Source organism: Aptenodytes forsteri, unplaced genomic scaffold (assembly GCF_000699145.1).
Source record: "Aptenodytes forsteri isolate BGI_AS27 unplaced genomic scaffold, ASM69914v1 Scaffold299, whole genome shotgun sequence".
In the NCBI taxonomy this organism is placed as follows: domain Eukaryota; kingdom Metazoa; phylum Chordata; class Aves; order Sphenisciformes; family Spheniscidae; genus Aptenodytes; species Aptenodytes forsteri.
Genome location: NW_008794154.1, coordinates 2,815,410 through 2,834,408, shown reverse-complemented (window position 1 = coordinate 2,834,408; position 18,999 = coordinate 2,815,410). Strand labels below are relative to the sequence as shown.

At 39.7% G+C, this 18,999-nt stretch overlaps 1 protein-coding gene across 2 annotated transcripts in view; it reads right to left on the bottom strand.

Moving 5' to 3' along the window:
- Positions 1-3,445: 3,445 nt before the first annotated feature.
- Positions 3,446-18,999, bottom strand: part of PLCH1 (phospholipase C eta 1) — a 47,073-nt gene continuing 31,519 nt past the window's right edge. The window contains exons 12-22 of one of the 2 annotated variants that reach the window (XM_019472034.1): positions 17,172-17,266; positions 16,369-16,466; positions 14,733-14,912; positions 14,539-14,646; positions 13,400-13,524; positions 12,862-12,946; positions 11,950-12,096; positions 11,471-11,550; positions 9,394-9,453; positions 8,552-8,912; positions 3,446-5,550 (exon numbers count right to left, since the gene is read on the bottom strand). In XM_019472034.1, the coding sequence (XP_019327579.1) occupies positions 3,446-5,550; positions 8,552-8,912; positions 9,394-9,453; positions 11,471-11,550; positions 11,950-12,096; positions 12,862-12,946; positions 13,400-13,524; positions 14,539-14,646; positions 14,733-14,912; positions 16,369-16,466; positions 17,172-17,266 (3,444 nt within the window). The remainder of the gene's footprint in view (positions 5,551-8,551; positions 8,913-9,393; positions 9,454-11,470; positions 11,551-11,949; positions 12,097-12,861; positions 12,947-13,399; positions 13,525-14,538; positions 14,647-14,732; positions 14,913-16,368; positions 16,467-17,171; positions 17,267-18,999) is intronic. The other variant, XM_019472032.1, reaches the window with a different exon arrangement.

The following is an 18,999-nucleotide window of genomic DNA, read 5'->3' as shown; positions in this document are numbered from 1 at the left end:
CTTCCAATATTCAGAATACTTCATCACAACATCAAGCTTTTCTGTGCAGACGTAGCTGGTAACACAAGTATCTTCATGCTCCTATACTCACCACTTGCGATTTCTTGCATTCTTCATGCACCGAAGACATACATTCAAGGACCAAATCCATTTCTGAATACAACCTATCGAAATTAAAGTTCTGCAGACTGAAAACTTCTCTCTTATATCACCTTTGCAAACAGACATAAAAATAGTCTGTCTTACCAGTTTTCCATGTCCAGGCCCACAAACTGCCCTACAGATTACTCAAGAAGAGAAATTAATGGCAGTTGACATAAGTACTCTTTGCCTTCTCACCTGTGCTAGTTCACAAGAACTTTGAACATCTTGAATACTCTTGAAAGTTCTTCAAGGCTGAGTATTCCAGCACTGAGAAGTTAGAAGGTTTTGGCACACCCCAATGCTATACCACCAAAAAGAAACTTGTGCAAACAAAATATAGTTTGAACCTCAGTGAGACAGAAAACACAACACTAAGCCCAGTGAGACAGGAAAAACTACCGAGCCAGATCTTCCTTTGGCTTGAGTCTACACTATAGAAATCCTGCCCTGTTTCACTATTCAAATTTCACTTTCACACAAAGAACTGTCCCCATCTGAATTAACTTCTAAAATTAAGAGGAAAGTGTAAGAGATTAAGTCATGAAAGACCACTGTAATAATCTATTCTGCCTGCAACAGACCTTTAACATAAAATACTAATTTTAATCCAAATGTATTATATGTGCAAAATAATACCATTGACTTTTTAGTACTTTATTTTTACTACTAATCTTTTTTTCTTTTATAATTATGAACATAAAAGCAAGAGATAATGTCTCTGACTTTGGCTTAGGCCCCTCTCCAATTCAAACATTTTATACAGAACACTTGCTTCCAATATTCAGAATACTTCATCACAACATCAAGCTTTTCTGTGCAGACGTAGCTGGTAACACAAGTATCTTCATGCTCCTATACTCACCACTTGCGATTTCTTGCATTCTTCATGCACCGAAGACATACATTCAAGGACCAAATCCATTTCTGAATACAACCTATCGAAATTAAAGTTCTGCAGACTGAAAACTTCTCTCTTATATCACCTTTGCAAACAGACATAAAAATAGTCTGTCTTACCAGTTTTCCATGTCCAGGCCCACAAACTGCCCTACAGATTACTCAAGAAGAGAAATTAATGGCAGTTGACATAAGTACTCTTTGCCTTCTCACCTGTGCTAGTTCACAAGAACTTTGAACATCTTGAATACTCTTGAAAGTTCTTCAAGGCTGTATATTCCAGCACTGAGAAGTTAGAAGGTTTTGGCACACCCCAATGCTATACCACCAAAAAGACTTGTGCAACAGACTGGTATTATACACTAATTACAGTTCTCATCACCATAAGAATGTACTTTTGTTTATTATGTTTATTATGACCTCCTGCAGACACCATACAATTTTTCTAAATTAATTCCAATTAAAGCTAGAAACAACCTTCAAGTCAAGATCAGTTTTTTCATCTTTTGCGATGGAGATCATATAATTTGCTCAATTACAAGGCACTTTGAATGGCAGTTATTTCTAAAGAATGTATAGATTCTACTAATACAAATAAATGTATCTGGATACAGTGTGTGAGCATCTGTGGCACACAGCATTCAGCAGAGCGGATCACAGCCTGCACACATCCATTCTTTCACTTTGAAACAGTCTCTAAACTACCACAGCAGACAAGCTACAGGCAAGTTGAAAGTTGAAACCACCCCTCTCTCAGGAAGTACTGGCCCAAGTTCCAACACTCCAAGGCACAGAATTTCTGAACTTCCCTGAAGTTAGAGATGGCTTCAATCACACCTTCCAAATTGTATCACAAGTACTGAGATAGAAATTTAGGTCCAAAGCTTAAGGGATTAATCCAGTATCTGGTTCTGTTCCTCCATGGAAAAATGCTTTTTATTTAGAAAACACACTGTTCTCTCCCAAGTGATCGAAACAACAGCCAGTTGCATCCGTTAGACCCTTAAGGGAACAAAATGGGAATATGCAGGCAGTTAGATATACTTAATAAACATGGCTTCCTATCCAGAAAAGAGAAAGAGCCCAGCTACAGATTTCTAGCTAAGAACCATTACCATCATGTGAAATGACAGAATTTTTTCCCTTTCTAATACCTTATTGCAAGCTCATGACAAGACAGATGTCTGCAATCACTAACTACTGCTAGTTTAAGTGTAATTGTATTTGCTACAGTTTCAGTAAACATGTAACCAAGTGCTTACAAATCTATTTTAATGATGTTTTCAAGAATAATAATACTCCGCATTACAAAAGAAAGGAGGTACATCTTTTACATATAAGAAAAAACTTACAGCAAAGGCAAAGAATATCTTAAAACCAAAATAAAGCTATGTTGTTCCCTACAGGGAAGCTTCAGGTGTTTGAGATTACTCACTCAATTCACTTGCAGCATTCATAGAAAAAGATGAAGACGGACAGTCAAAATACTTACTCTACCACGTCAGCTTTAAATACTCCACTGACTGTCAACAATTTAGCAATAAAATTAAAAATATACAGAAAACAGATCTGTAGCTGTACTGAAGGTACATACACAACCAATAGCAAAAATACATAACAAAATATGCAGAAATTAAGTGTTTTCCACTCATAAATGCAGAATTACTCCCACATTCCACTCTGTCCTGTGAGCAAAAAGGAAGACGGCTGTTATTATACCTCAGAGCGGGCAGAAGACACATCTACACATTACTCACAAATTTGGATTAACCCTAATTCTACAAATTGTTTGCAGTAGAATCATGGTTCATACATGGAAACACGTAAAATTAATATTAACAATTAAGTACAAGTCAGAGTGAAAACAGTGATGCTAATGAAGGGTCTCATTCTGAGACCACTGCTTGTTGGGCAGAATGAGTCCTAGTTCAGCAGTCTAACCCCAAGGACGTTACCAATAACAGAAAGCACTATGCTTAGCAGAATTTGCATGAAAGGCCAAAAGTGATCACTAAAAATGTTTTTCCCAACAGCAGGATAGGACATCAGGAAAACAGAATATTATTGTATTCATTGCAACGTTAGGCTTTTGAGCAGAGATGTGCTCAACTTAAAAATGACATGCATTACAAATACAAAATGCTACAAATGCTTACTGCATGCAAATAGTCCCCAGACTACTTCACTTTATAATTTCTAAATCAAAGTAATACATACATAAGGATGGAACATGGTTTCTATTTACATAAGCTTTGACAGGAAAGGGCACGTTAAATCATGACTGAATCACTAGCATGAAATTGCATTTCTAAATAATTTAAACACTCAAAACAGTATTTCTTGCTAAAAATCCTTCATTTCAATGAAATAGTTTGTAAACATTGAAGATGTACATTTATACAATCTACAGTCTCAGCAGGAAATAAATTTCAGGCTTATCATCGCTACTGGGTTCCAGCTGCAGAACAGAATCGTGTGTATACAACTGGTCGCTACAGCCGTAGTACAAAGCAGCGCATGCACCCTCTGGTATTCCTCGGCCCTCCACGTCCTCCCCAGGGAAGCCATTCAGGTACCTAGCTATGTACGAGCCCGTTGAATGCCTGTTGATAACATGAGGAGATGCTGAGGGCTTGTTCCGAAGGACGACTCCTGCTATGCTACTTGTGTTAGAATATTTTTGCTTGCTGGCAGCCTCCTGCCTCTCCTTGGCACGGCTGGCTATATTCCGCACTCTGCTCTGGCTTCTGGACGAGAGTTTTCTGACCAGCGCTTTTGGGCAGTCTTCATCAATCTGCCTGGAGTACAGCGTTTGACGGCTGTCCTCCTGGTCCAGGGATACCAGCTTCCTCAGCTGTTCTGTCAGAGCATCTGTAGAATGTGGTCTCATATTCTTCATAGCAGCAAGCTTCTTGTCTCTCATGCCTGATGAGATAAAGCTCTTACTTATGTATTGATACTTACTTTCAAAATTGCAGGAAATATCCTCTGATGTCAAGTCACCAAGACTCTTGGATTTGCAAGGGCTAGTCTGCTTGATGGCTGAAGGAGATGGGAAAGCCAAAGCATTTTTGAGCACTGGTGAGTGTATATTGAGCTGGGATCTTTTGGAGGTACACATTACGTTTTTATGCTTATCTGAACGATGATGATACAAAAAGCCAACATTTTCACACGTTGGAAAAGGAAGCTGACTCCCTGCAGTCCTGAAGTTATCCGAACAGTCCAGGGCAGCAGCACAAAGTTCATCAGTTGTACTATTCCCAGAGGTCCTCTCACCACCATGCCCACTGTCCTGTTTTTGCCTCAGTTTCAAAGGGGAAGCCAACTGGCTCATGTCTTCCCTTTTGTACTCGCATGCAGTTACCAAGAGATCTTGAGAATCCCCATCTACTTCTACAAGACTGCTGCTTTCTGAATTTTCACCAGTGGGAGGGTCAACAAGTGTCTCCTCAAAGATGAGGCTATTGAAAGCAAAAGAACTAGCAGATTCGGGGGCTTCCCAGCTTGTTCCACATTTTCTTTTGGGATTTGCATTTAGCAAAGAGAGAGGTGAAGTACAAGGACAGCTAGGCAAGTTATTTTCTATACTGTTTAACTTTTTCTTGCAAACTAATTCACTATGGGTCTTACATTCAGAAGTTGGCGTAAGAGTTGCCTCATGGATAATTGTGTACACAGAATACTCTGCAGTCTCAGGGCTGGAGAACACGGTAGTATCTGGAGTTGAGAATAAAGGGGATTTGATGGATTTTGTGGTAGTAAAGTTGTACGTACATGGACTGTTAAGATCTGCAGTAAGCATGTATGGGTGCGTAGCCATCACACTGAAGGTCTGGCTGCTAGCGCCATGGAGGCTTGAGACTGCAGTAAGATTAGTTTGGTCATCTGTGACATCAAACTGTCCGATCAGAGCTGAGACAGCGCTATCCATCTCGCTCTCATTTGCTAAAGAAACTTCATCTATAAGGCGAGAAATGTCAGTGTCTTGCATGGTTAAAGTGGAGTGCAAATCGGGAAGATCAGAGCAAATAGTAGAAGAAATATCTGTCAAAGAAAGAGGTGCTGCAGTGCTTTTCTTGATGATATCATATTTGTGATTTTCCATCTCTACTTTTTGAGAAAGGGAAGTCCCCACAAGAGTTATTTTCTCCTCTTGAGACCCTTTTGTGTCATCTTCTTTTTTATTGTCTGCACAGTTTTTGTCATTTGTTTTTTCTGTGGAAATTTCAAAATCAGAGCCCTGCATTAGAGGGACAGTTTCATCAGAAAGACTGTTCTTCTGATAGTCTATGAGGTGATTTGTTTCGGCTACACCACTTGCAAAAACTAAATTTTCAGGTTGCTCCTGTAGAGGTGGTACTAAAGAGTCAACTGTGGTCTCCTTCTCATCATTCTCCTTCTTAAATTGAGATGCCAAATTTGAAGTATTTGCTGTTTTCTCAGAACACATAAAAACAGATTCTTTCAAGTTTGTTTCCTTCTCATTTGTATTGTCATCACTGTTGGCTAAATTAAATAAGAAACATATTAGTTCCATACAATATTGTGTTCTGTTTATTAACAACTATTTTGTCCTTAGACAGACAAATGGAGAATGCAAAATTAGGTACAGTTGTGACAGAACTTAATTATGGGGTTGTGCAGGTTTAGTACAAGTTATCTGTGTGATATGAATAAATGGAAAAATACAACTGCAGGCACTTCATTGAAACTTCCTTTGAATGTCTATTACATCAAGCATGTGATGTAATATTGTTGCAAATAATGTTAATGAGGTACCATATTGTAGCTTGCACATGGTATTACCTTCAGCTGTGTTCCTATTCAGATTTGTACTATAAAGAAGCGTGGCAATAAAGACAGAACAAAACAGCTCTGTTAAAAACCATAATACTGTGAAACGAGATGCATGCTTAAAAGAGCTGAGTAAAAAGCATCAAGTAGATGGACTCCAGTGTGTTTTTACACATAGCCATTGTAAAATGTTACAATTTAAGGATTTAATTTTTGATCTACCAGCATACTGCATTCATAAGAGCAAGATTTTGAATTCCATGAAAAATATGCATTAGAATTTCCTCCACCAAATCTTCTTAGTTGTCTTTATATACCAAATCCGAGCTCCATGACTCACTCTTTTGGAGCTTTTAATTAAGCAGGGACTATAGAAGTAAGCTTGGCATAATATATACTGCTTCTAACATTCGCTAGAAATCAGGTACCCTAGGAAGAAACAAGAGAAGCCCTGATCATTCATTAAACAGTGACTGAACGCCCCCCGGTAGAGTAAGAGCTATTTTTAACAAACATGGCATTAAAAGGCTGATCTCCAAAATCTGAAAAGTTCTCCAAGCTTTCCAGTGTTCCTGTATAAGGATAGAATAGATGTACATTTCTTTGATTTATAGATTTTTTTCTTCTATAAAGAACAGAGGAGAAAATGGACAGCATGCTGTCCACTTGGCATAATTCCAATTGAGACAGTAGAGAAATGTTCAGCTGTAGTATTTTAGCAAGAAAGATCTCTGTTGGACAGCCAGCCCTTTCCATTCTTCATGGCACCCTGCAGTAATGAACACTTCATCTGACTAGTACCTCCCCATGGCTGAAGCCACCTCCCAGTCTAAAATATTTGGGCTGAACTTACTTTCTGAGAATACCCAAACTTATTCCTGTATGTGCACGAGGCTGTGTTGTACCTTTTCTTATCATGATTCAAGGTAAATGCTTCCACAAAAAAAAGGGGCCCAAGTTGCTTTTCTTTATGTCCACCACTAAGCCATGGATGGCCCTGCAGCACAGAGAAGGGAGAAGGTCCCTCAGGGACAGGAGAGGACTCCATCTGGAATTTCATCTTCTTCATGTCTCATTTCTTTATGTCTAAGGCAAGGCCTACAGAAACGCCAACAGACAGGATCTAGTCGTCTCGTAGTTAGAACAGGCAGGATTCACTCCCTGTGACAGCTTTTTAGGTCATTTCACCAGGGCCTGTGTTTTCTGCAAAGGTTATTTTGCTATAAGTGAATACCTGTGACCTCCAGAAAGTGTGGAAGTTTCTTCTAAAATAATTTTTTGTCTTTGTCTGTAGCATCTTTAGGAAGAAATATCTAAGAAATTATTAAATTTGTTGCAAAGAATGGCTGAGCTGTATCATCTTCACAGGCTTATCAAGAGGATCTTTCAATTTAAAATACAGCATTTCAGAGTTAACTTCCTTTACTAGGAATGTCCTGTCTACAGTTTCGTCTCAGGGTGGCAGAAAAAGAATTGGTTTGATTTTGCTTGCTGTTTCTCCTAAGTAACTTCTTTTACAAGACGATACCCAGATTATCTGTTCCTTCAAAGCCACTAAGGGCAAGTAGAACAAAGGTGGCTTAACAACACGTTCTCATCTGTGCCTGGTAGTTCTCCTATTTTAGGGTGGCTCCTGTGGTTGGTGGAAGCTGCTGCTCCACAGCTGAGAATATCCAGAGCAGCATTTCCATCACCCCCCTGGCCAAGAGAGGCTCTCGGTGTGCTCTCTGCATCTTACCAAGGAAGACAGACTGTACTTCTGGCTGTCCTGCACCAGCTGAGGAAGTGCCCTGCAGAACTAGCTGCAGAAATGCTGCTCTGTCAGAACTGACTAGAAGCTGAGGATCTGGCTAGCTCTGCAGCCTCATGGGGACAGCCTGTACGAGTGTAGGCGCTCTTCCCAAACAAACAAAAACCAGTCCTGGACTAGGGACAAGCTCAGGGTGGAGACACCAGGTCTAATGAATTGCAGCCATTGTATTCAAAGCTTCCTAGACTTATTTAAATATTCCAGTAAATCAAATATTAAGCAGGTCAAACACACTAACTCTCCTGTAGCCATGGGAATAACTGGATTTCAAAACCAGGACTATTATTGCTGAAGACATTTACATAAAAGCTATTTTAAGAACTAAATTGTATTGTGCATCAATAATATAAGATCAAGATTTTATCCTAACACATGCTTTCCTTATAACCTAGGTTACTTAATTTGATTAATTTAGGAGGAGAATATCGAGACTGAGGGATACAAAGTTTGACCTACTTTTACCCCTTTTACATCTATTTGAAAGCCTGCATTAGTCTTTACACACACTATTCCCCAAAACATATGCTGCATGCTGTTCTTCATCCTTGAAAACGGAGAGAGAAAACCCACCATGCCAGCAGCTGTTTTCAAAAGTAAACAGACAGTAGCAAACCAGAAATTGATGAAGGTTGGTTCTTAAATTACGAAAAGAAATCTGTCAAGTGTCCTTTTAGGAGCACTTCCAGAAATTATTGTAATTCATTTGCCTAGTTTGGAGAGTAGACAGCTTTCCAGGGTGTCACTTATCAAAGAGTTTAAGGAGCTGTTAAAATGCTACAATCTTAAGCATAGGTGATTTTGCCCAGTAACTCTTTGAGTCGAATAAAACTACTTGCATAGGGACTGCCTTTTAATAGACTATTTCAACTCACTACATCAAAAGTGATTTTGGAAGCATCTTACCAGATGAGTTTTCTTTTCCTTTGGCATCTTGGGCAGTTTCACCTTCTGGGCATGGCAGTCCTACAAGAAGATATTTGTCCACAGGCATAGAAGCAGGACGTGCTTGCAAACTCCGGCTTGTACGCCTTACAACTCCCTCTTTGTCTTTCAAGTCTATTGGTTCAGATGCACTGTCTTTAATTTCAGTAGCTTCCAGAAAACCCATCTTACTTTTCTTTCTACCTTTTGCTGGTGCACTGGCTGTGCGCCGGAGAATTCGATCGCCAATAGATCGCTTCCGTACATAGTGCCCGCTGGTTTCAGCAGAATTGTGCTTAGGATTCTTGTTAAACAACCCTCTGAGTCCTATCAGCTGCTTATTCTGAAAGGACAAGAATAACCACAGTTTCGAGTGAGTTCAGACTATTATATAATGAGAACAACAAAAAGGGCTGCTTTCAGAGCATTTATGAATGATGAAGACAAAGTTAAAAATGCAACAAAGCAAAAATTCACACCAAGCAATTCACATCTACTCTGACCAAGGAACTATCAGCTTAGGTCTCCATGAATTCATGCATGTCTGTATTTCTCCTCATTAGGATGGCAGCCTGCCACAATTACAAGAGAGGTTTGCTCAAAGCCTCCTAATCAGAGATGACAAGACTGTAAGAAGTGTACTGCAGTGACAGGCTACACATTAACTTGGGAGTTTTATGCATGGGCTTCATCAAAGCAATATTCAAATGTTTCAGTGTCTGAATGAAGAATGATGTAAGTTTGGTAGTTGCAGATCATGCGAATAAGAACCATTCGAGAAATCTGTACCCAGCAAGTGCAAAGTGCATGCTAATGAAGTCTACCTTTGTGGCTCCTAGAAAGTGCAATATTGTGTAACTGGGATTGAGGATTAAAGGGCTCCACTGAAAGGCAAAAAAACGCAAATACATTTGGCTAATGTTTTCAAGACTGAATAGCAAATAAGGTAGTAGTACATCAGCTGTAAATATAACCCCTCTACACCAAATAATTTAAAACTATTTATTAGTCTAATGTCAGTCTCTCTCAGAAGCTTGACCAGATATCCTCAATTAAAAGGATACAAATGTGCATTCAGCCTTTGTTTATACATTGGAAACAATAATATAGCCCATCATTAAGGCAATATCACCAAGTCATAGAGATCAAATCTCAATGGGTCTTTTATTCCCCCCCCCTCTTCTTTTATCATCATTTGTCTTCCCTATGAAGCTATTCTTTTACTATTTTTCTTGACTATTCTTTGAAGAGCACATGAGCCTAGAGCAATAGCCAAACAGGCTCCCCTGCAGACTATCACCAAAACTGTATGTGATTTCACACATGTACCCAGATGTGTACAGATCTAGGTATATATTGCAGATGCATTCCAAGCTGTTTACTATCGCTTTTCTTTTTACACTGATTTTGGAGTAATGAAGTCTACCTTGAACACTAAAACCTTGTCTTTGTGCACAGAACATGCATGAGTTGGGCACGGTCAGTACTGTTCCCTCCACCGCCTCGCTGCTGTCCTCCCTGGCAGGAGGAACACTTGTGGAGGCAAGAGCAGACAAGTACATTGAAACGCTGGTCCCTGCGCTGAGACAAGGATACCAAGAGTGAGACATCTGTAAACCATCTAAGTGGTTTACAGAGCCATCATTAGATCATTCACTGATCTAATGGGATCAGTGAGGATAAAGGTAGTGGAGTTAAGTGAGGATCTGGACTATACCAAATCTCAGCCCCTAAGCCTTGTCTCTGTTATTTTCTATCTCTGTTCCACTGAGCCTTCCTTGGATTCCACTGAGCTTTCCTTGGTAATCTTGCGGAAAAGCAAAATGTATTCACTAAAACCTAAAAGATTTAAAGCTTAAATTAGCTGCTAAAAATAGCTTGTCGAATACCATATTCTGGTGCAGTTACAGTTCTCAACATTTACTTCTAAAATAAAATTAGTTCAACACACTGAAGAAATGTACTTACTGTATCTAGACGTGATAATTATTAGGTGCTAACAGTAAGAACATTCATAAGTACATGCATGCTAAGACTAGAGTAATGGTATGTTACACTTTCCTTGCTGATCACCTGCAAAGAACCCCCACACACGCTATAAGCTACATCCTTCTGCTTCCTGAGCACTCTGACAGAAGTGTGCCTGCGCTGTAATTGTGGTATCTCAGCTGGATAGAGCCAAATGTTTTACTGGACACGGGTGTGCTGTGAACGGGTGCCCTGGCTCAGTGCTCCTCAGAGAAAACACTATGAATAAGGAATTGCAGTTTGCTTCCTTGAGCATGCTGATGCTTAGCAGTGTATGGAGAACCTATCCTAGCTAAGACTAGAGTAATGGTATGTTACACTTTCCTTGCTGATCACCTGCAAAGAACCCCCACACACGCTATAAGCTACATCCTTCTGCTTCCTGAGCACTCTGACAGAAGTGTGCCTGCGCTGTAATTGTGGTATCTCAGCTGGATAGAGCCAAATGTTTTACTGGACACGGGTGTGCTGTGAACGGGTGCCCTGGCTCAGTGCTCCTCAGAGAAAACACTATGAATAAGGAATTGCAGTTTGCTTCCTTGAGCATGCTGATGCTTAGCAGTGTATGGAGATACCTATACAGATATGAGTATAAATGAAGACAATCAAGTTGAGGGCAATAAAGAATCAGACATTGTGCTTTTTCATTGCTGTATGATCTGAATAATTTGTTTAAACTTTATTACTGATCAGTGCCAGAGAGCGCTAGGTACTGCTAATCCAGTGTACAGAATGCCATGAACCTAAGCTGTAAGAATCATTTAGAAACCACACAAATCCTCTGAGGTTCTGTGGTACATTTAAATCCATTTTTATCAGAAGAATTAAAACAAAAACAAGTCATAAGAGATGTAAATTTCCAGATATACCTACCTTTCCATAGATCTCATTAATGGTTATATGAACAAATATAGATGCTTCTGTCAGTCCTTCTAAATACACATGACGATAACCTAGTAAAACAAAAATATTGCACCACAAATAATCAATAGTTTGCATTTTATGCACAACTGGCAATGACTGTCTATAAAAGTGAAATATATACAGTAAGCCATCTTATGCCTTTAGTAAAACTTATGTTCTCACAGGTTTTCCAAGCCCCCCAGCACAAATTGCCTCCAAGTTATAAATAAGACACCAGTAGCAATTTCCAAAAGCATAGACGCCCAAACTCCTTCAAGTAATGGTGAATATACCACCTTAAGATACCAGGAGAATTGTCCAAGCTCATACATGAAGTCTCAGAGATATAGGCATATATCCTATGTTGATAACCTCATCTTCAACTTTAAGTTCAAAGGCGTTTGTTCTTCAGTTAGATCTCTAAGTCAAGGAAAACAAATGGGACTAACCAGGCACAAGACTGCTAAAGGCCAGAGTTCTTTGTCCAACAAAGTCTCGCCCAATAGGGTCATGGTCCCAAACAAGAAATCGCACCAAAGCTAGTTCAGGCATGTGGATGGTAAAAGTGAGTGTTTCCTCCCAAACAGGATTAAACCCTGTAAAACAAACAAATTTTGGGAAACAAGTCCATAGCAAGCGCTAGCCTCAATTCTCATGATGCATAGCAAGAGGCATAAGAAACAAGCAGACCAAACACACAAATGAATACTCATTGCTCATCTAGATCTAGATGCTCTCAATCTCCATTCTGTAAGTAATTAAAAGTGAGAGATCTCTCTCTTGGACTGCTTTTACAAACAAAATGGTTCTGGTTGGGTAGCTGGGAGGGATACCGAGGCAAGCTGTTGTTTTGCAAAACTATGGTAGGCTAAAGACAGACCAGAACAAACAGGAACCACTCCCTTTTTTCCCCCCTCATGGTTTTGCAACTACCTATGAGAACTGACGGCCACCTCTCCTGCTGCAACAGACTATCCCACTCTGTTATTAATCTCCTTCCCATGAAGGCTGAGGTGGCAGTGAAACTGCCTAGGACATGATTTGTTTTCATTTCATTTGAAGTTATACATATGTTTTATATAATTAAAAAAAAATATTTGGAACTTCTGCATAAAGGAGATTTAAGAACAATCCAGGAGAAAGATATTGTGTTGAACAGTTCTTGTCCTTCACCTCTTGCTTGTCTGTCTCCCTACACTAGAAATTCTGTCTACAAAGCAGAATTAATTTGTTAAAATAATAATCATTTGATTTCATCAGGTAAGAAGCTTTGCAATTTGGAAAGTAATAACAGATACTGAATCATTTATAATTACTTAATATTTTACTCTAAGAAGAGGCAATCAGCTAGATTGTCTTACCATTGTCGTCAACCACCCTGGTTTGATCTTTACAGCAGTCAACAGGTAACCCAATAATTTCCACCTCAACAAAGGGATCTATTATCTATTTTTTAAAAAACAAAGTATTTTAAAAGCAAGCCAATGATACAAGTGAAGGTCATTTTTTAAGGAAATTCATGCAGAGAGTTAATTTAAATTCATATGAGAATTCGAAAACCTTTGATTCACATGAATTTTCAAGCGGCACAACCATTAGAAATGGCTTCATGAAGTGTAGGTTGATATACAGTTTGTAGTAGTCTTAAGAGCTATGGCCAGCTATGACTAATTTTCAAAAAAGTGAAGTCACCCTCAAAATACAAAACAAATCCGTTCTTAAACATCATGTGTAGGATACAGACTCTGTGGGAAAATGTAGTATTTAGTGACCAAAAGCTTGACAATATCTGAAATTTATTGGTGTGTTTAAATAAGGAAGAAGTTTCTTTGAGTCACACGCTGCCATATCACTCCAGGACCTCTCATGGAAGCATTTGTTGGTATCAGAGTATCTTACCTCTCCTCTGTCTCCTAACATTGAGTCAGGAGGCTTAGGCAGCTGCTGTCCACTGATGATTTTCAGAATAAGCTGCTTTTTAGGACTGGCAGGAAGTGGATCAGCAGAGTAGGGGTTGAATGTGCCTAGAAGATGACAAGGAATGAGAATTGTAATGAAAAAGATACACAGAATAAATATCACCCCCCAAGATGCATACATATAGCCAGCCATAAGCAAGTAACTTACAGAGCATGGGGCAGCTGTTAATGAATTTTAAAATTCCATTCCACTTTCTTACAACCTTTACTGAGCTGAGCAGTCCTTGTTTACATGATTACAGGACAGAAAGGACCCCTCTAATAGTAGGGTTTTGCAAGATTAAGACTCCTTTGAAAAAGAAACTTTCTTCTGTAAAGTAGTAGCTTCAAAAAAAGCAATAGTTATAACCCAGATCAGCACTCTGATAGTGTTTCTTGCACAGCTGCCCAGACATTAATGAGAACAAGCAACTAGGGTTGAGTAAGCTGCTTCCTGCAGCAACAGTGCATGCTTCAAGTACCCAAACTCCCTCTACCATTTCTCAAGTACCCTTCAATCAATGCCACTACTTCTTATGGCCACATTAAGAAAATTACTTAGATATATAGGGGCACAATCAGATCCTAAGTCCTCGAAATATGGAAGGACTGTCATTGCATAACACTGAAAACCACTGACTCCTGTTCTAACAGCGTTTTCAGGACTGAACCAATTCCTTTTAAAGAGAACAAAATTCCACTGACTTGCTTGAGAGCTGGACCAAGTCCTGGGTATTTGGTCCTGGGCCACTGCATACCTTGTTCTTCTTGCTTGCAGTTGGCTATCCTAGGACACCCTTTTCTTTTTTTTAAACATGTATTAAGACGGAGCCCTCAAAATATATCTAGAGTAACAGCAAGAGATTGTATGCTGGTACTTACACCGTCTGACAGTTAGACACCATTTTTTAAGGACAAAAAAAAGCATTCTGAAGCAAAATAAGCTTATAAATTTATGGAAATATGAAAGATTCTACATATGTTCTTATTTTTCTTTCTTGTGTCTTGGCAACTTCACCACGAAGACATTTTCTGAAAGGCTTGACACTTAACAGTAATAAATGTATAGTGGGCCATTACCTTTGCACATCTGCTGAGGTTTGAGGACATAACCACAGTTGCCGTTTACCCTAAATTTTGCATCATTTAATTGCATCACGCGTCCCTCAGATTGGTAGTTTAATGCCACTGTTGAAAGAGAAGACTCAGGTGTAAGGTATTTACTTCATACATACACAAGAAGTGGGAAGTTAAGTTATTCATGCAACACCTACCTAACTGGCAACCAACGTTCCAGTAAGGTAAAGGATTGAAATTGCTGGAGTCAATCCGATAGGCTGATGGATAGACCCTTGTAAGCTGTTTCTGGTTGTAAAGCATAAACTGCTCAGCCTTCTGCTGCACTGCTTGGTGGGCTCTTGTTTCACTGAATGACAGCACATTCCCTGTTGATCCTGTGTGTATTGTTAAATCAACAAACAAGTTACAAAGCAATCCCAGGAGACAGGAGCCTGAACTCAGACCTCAGTTGCACTGGTATTAATCAAGAGGAACATTAGATTTAGTCCAAAGTTACGACGAGAGATTGTCTTGTCACATGCAAGTCGTACATTGCATAACTGAAGGGCACCAGTTTCCCCTTCCCCTTTTGCTCTACCCTCAAGTCTCCAGACTTACAAGGAAAGCCAAGCAAGAGCTTACACTAATTGCTAGGGCCTTTTCTTCTGCAGAACCCCAGATATGATTGCTCTGAAGAATCTATAGAGAAATCTACTAATGGCAGTATGATCAAAACTATCTTACTGAAGAGCTTACAGCTGGGAGAAAGATGGGCCCAGCAGGGTTCTGATTTTGCTCTTGTCCCTGTTACACATTAATAGGTGCACTCAACACATTTGTCTCTCACAGAGGTTTCTGCAAACTCATCCTTTCTCTAAATAATCCAAGCGATCTTTTCCAATTCATAAGTCTTCCCTCTGAGTATTTTATCCCCTTAGGCAGACCCCCTTTGATCATCTCTGCTGTCTGGGAAAAAGACTGACCAGAAGAGTTTCCTAGGCAAGAGTGCCCAACTTCAAGGGAGCAGTTAGACCAACTCAACTGTACCATCTCTCCATGCCCATCTCTTCAGCTAGGATCAAGAAAGCACATGATCTAGATGAAAGGCAGCTGCAGTACTGTGCTCTGATGAGCAGGCCCTCCTTTCCAGAGGGCTGCGAGCCATCAGATGGGTTCAGCAGTACCACCTAACTGCAGATGGACGGGCGGAAAAAGCTGAGCTGTCTCAGCTCAGAACAACGAGACTGAAACTTTACAAGACTATGTTCTTGTAGGATTTCTTGGACTCTGTTTCTCCACACTGCTTTCACCCTCCTTAATTTCGCTCATTAAATTCTATTAAATTAGGAATTAATTTTATAGTAATTACAGAATTTCACACAGTTTGTTCACATACATTTAGTGACCTTTCCCACAAATCCCTCTACAACTTTCTCCATTTCCATTTTGTCTCTAACATGCTTAGTGAAACAACTGCACACTTTCTGAACAGGTAACACATCTATTTATCACAATTCAAATCTATCATGTTACTAAATGCTACTTAAAATTGATAATGTTAAAAGATGATGACAAATTCCATAAAACTGTGAAACCAGGAAAGGGTTCTCCCGAAAAAGCTTCATTTTTAAAATTGCTACTAAAACATGAATGTCATAATAATATTTCCTAGGGAAGGAAAAGGTGGTGCTTTACTCTTTCTCCATATTTAAGTAAATGGGACAGGTAACTAACTACTCTGCTTTTAAAACATCTTTGAAAAACAAGGGAAACCTTGAGAACACAGACATGTTTCCTATCCAAACAGAAAAGTGAAAAAGGCATGTGTAAGTCTCATGCCAGCAGCCTTACCATCATCTACTATATCCTGGGCTGCCACAGAGTTCGTGTACACCACTAGGTCAGACAGAGCTCGGCACAGCTTCACCGTTTTTCTTCGACGAGCCAGTCTGCTGAGTTACATTTAATACATAAAACAAACTGGGAATTTTTCAATATTTAAAGCATATTTCAATCCCCCTTTCTGTTCTTTTCATCAATAAGGAAATAAACAACAGTGAACAGAGAACCACATGTGGCAAACCTCCTTAGAGAGGGCTCCAAGATGACTGTTCCCCTTGTACCTCTATAGTCACACTACACAAACAAAATTTTTCATTTAAAACATAATGAGATAGATAACTGGCTCTTCTCAGCAAAAACAAGGCAGACAGCTTTGAGCTGTATCTGAAAATGGAGCATTTTAGTGACAAAAAAAATACATTCTCAATAGCACTTTTTTGATTGCTTTTTCTTTACATTCTCAGATGTAATAAAGTTGGCTGGGCTGTGATGTGCCCTTACTTAGCCTAAACAGTTTTCTTTGAGCACTATTTACAGCATGCAAAATGCAGATTGGCATTTTTCCATTAGAAGAGTATTACTATCACGCTTCTTTTCAGTTTAAGGGTAATTGCAGTTTGCAACCTATGAAAACTTACACAATCAAAATATCGGGCTCCAGCAGTCACAGCAAAATATACCCCAAAAGCAATGTCATAAATGACCTGCTCTTAAGAACAGACTTCCCTGAGGCAGTGACATATAAATATTGGCAGTAGTAACATGCCTCTAGCTTTAACTGAGCTGTAAAACTATGGTAATTCATAGCTCACCTGTGGAGCTGCCCCATTTCCTTCCCAGAAGAGTTTTGCTGGCTTTCTTCATCATCTGATGCACTATGGTATTTGGATGCTGCCTTCACAGCTTTCTGTCAGGAAAGAATCAAGCGCAGCTGTGTCAGTTTATGGAGTGGTTCTATAAATTCACATTACTGTAATTAACATCAGGTGGGTGGGTGAGCTGCAGCAGGTTTACAGCACAGGACCAGCATCCTACAAGGACACAGAATGACCCCTGGGGGTTTGACAGCAGAAAACCCTGCATGGTACATCAAATGTTTCCATACATGTGGAGAAGGAAAGCCAACGCAAAGCATCTGTGCCCTGATCTCACTCCATCTGACTCCAAGGATCCAAGCCTGCAGCCATGGAGCAGGTTTGTCTGCTGTCTAGCAGACAAATACAAGCCTGAAGATAATTTATTTCTGCAAACTGGCCAGTCCATTGCAGGCCACTGCGTATTCTGCAGTTTCCCTCCCCTGCTCCCGCTTGATGTGAGAAGACAACATTGTTCCACTGTCTCCAGTACACTGGCACTGGTCCTGCTGATATTCTAATGGATCATATAATATTTAACAAACAGCAAGACACAGTAGGATCTAAATGTAGAGTGCATTGCTTCCACCTACCTATGCTCCCCCACCCCCCAATTTAGAAAATTTAACAAATTCATTCATGGAGTTGAGAACAGAGTCTGGGCAAAATTTTCAAACATCTTTCTGCTGCCTTTTGAGCCACACATACAAGCATTCAAATGATTCTACTTTATTACAGTATACAGTAAAGAAAATAGCTATGATAAAAAGATTAAAATCACGAAAGTACCTTTTTTTCATAAGCACCTATTATTTAATAGTTTCCAGTTTCAACAACATTACATCTTTTGTAACAATAACTATAGCTTCAAGTCAGAGTTTCTTCAATTCCCTTCTCATCAAGAGGTAATTAACAATATAACAGAGAGCTCCTTAGCCTTTTGCTCATATGGCTAGATGCTAATTGAGCACAGAATTCTTTTCTCCTGCTGTGATACACCAATAATGTACATAATTTAGTTTTCTGTGTTTAGTGCCGAAATAAAGTTGACTATATTGGAAATCATTTGCATGGTTCAGTTTTGGAATCTGAAGGTCTGTACCGTGGATGTTTCCTGCAGTTAACTTGCAGGAATGGCCAGCCTTAGGGTCTTTGTCCCTCCACTGGCAATTTTTAAAGAGTTTATACATGGATACATTTGGCAGAAGAGCTGGCTGAAAACATTACAAGTCAATATCCCTGGGTGGATAATTCTGTACCTGCAAAAATATCAATAGTAACCATCCTTCCCAGGCATTCCTCTAGCTGGAAAGGCATAAGGGAGAAGTTACTGGACAGCCCTGTTGCCTCAGTCTACAATACAATCATTATTAAAAAAAAAAGAAAAAATCTATATACACTCATTTTTTTCAGCAGAGACGATTTCAATCCTTGGAGAAGTAAGGAGGGGGGTCAGCAGAACTGCTACCTTGGACTTCTGGAGGGCAGACTTTGGCCCGTTTAGGAGATTGACAGAGTCCCTTGGGAGGCAGTCCTGAAGGTCAAGGGAGTCCAGGAATGCTGGACATTCTTCAACAAGGAAATCTTAAAGGCACAGGAGCAGGCCATCCCCACGTGCCAAAAGACGAGTCAGTGGGGAAGACAACCAGCCTGGCTGAACAGAGAGCTTTGGCTGGAACTCAGGAAAAAAAGGAGAGTTTATGACCTTAGGAAGAAGGGGCAGGCAACTCAGGAGGACTACAAGGATGCCATGAGGTTATGCAGGGAAGAAATTAGAAGGGCCAAA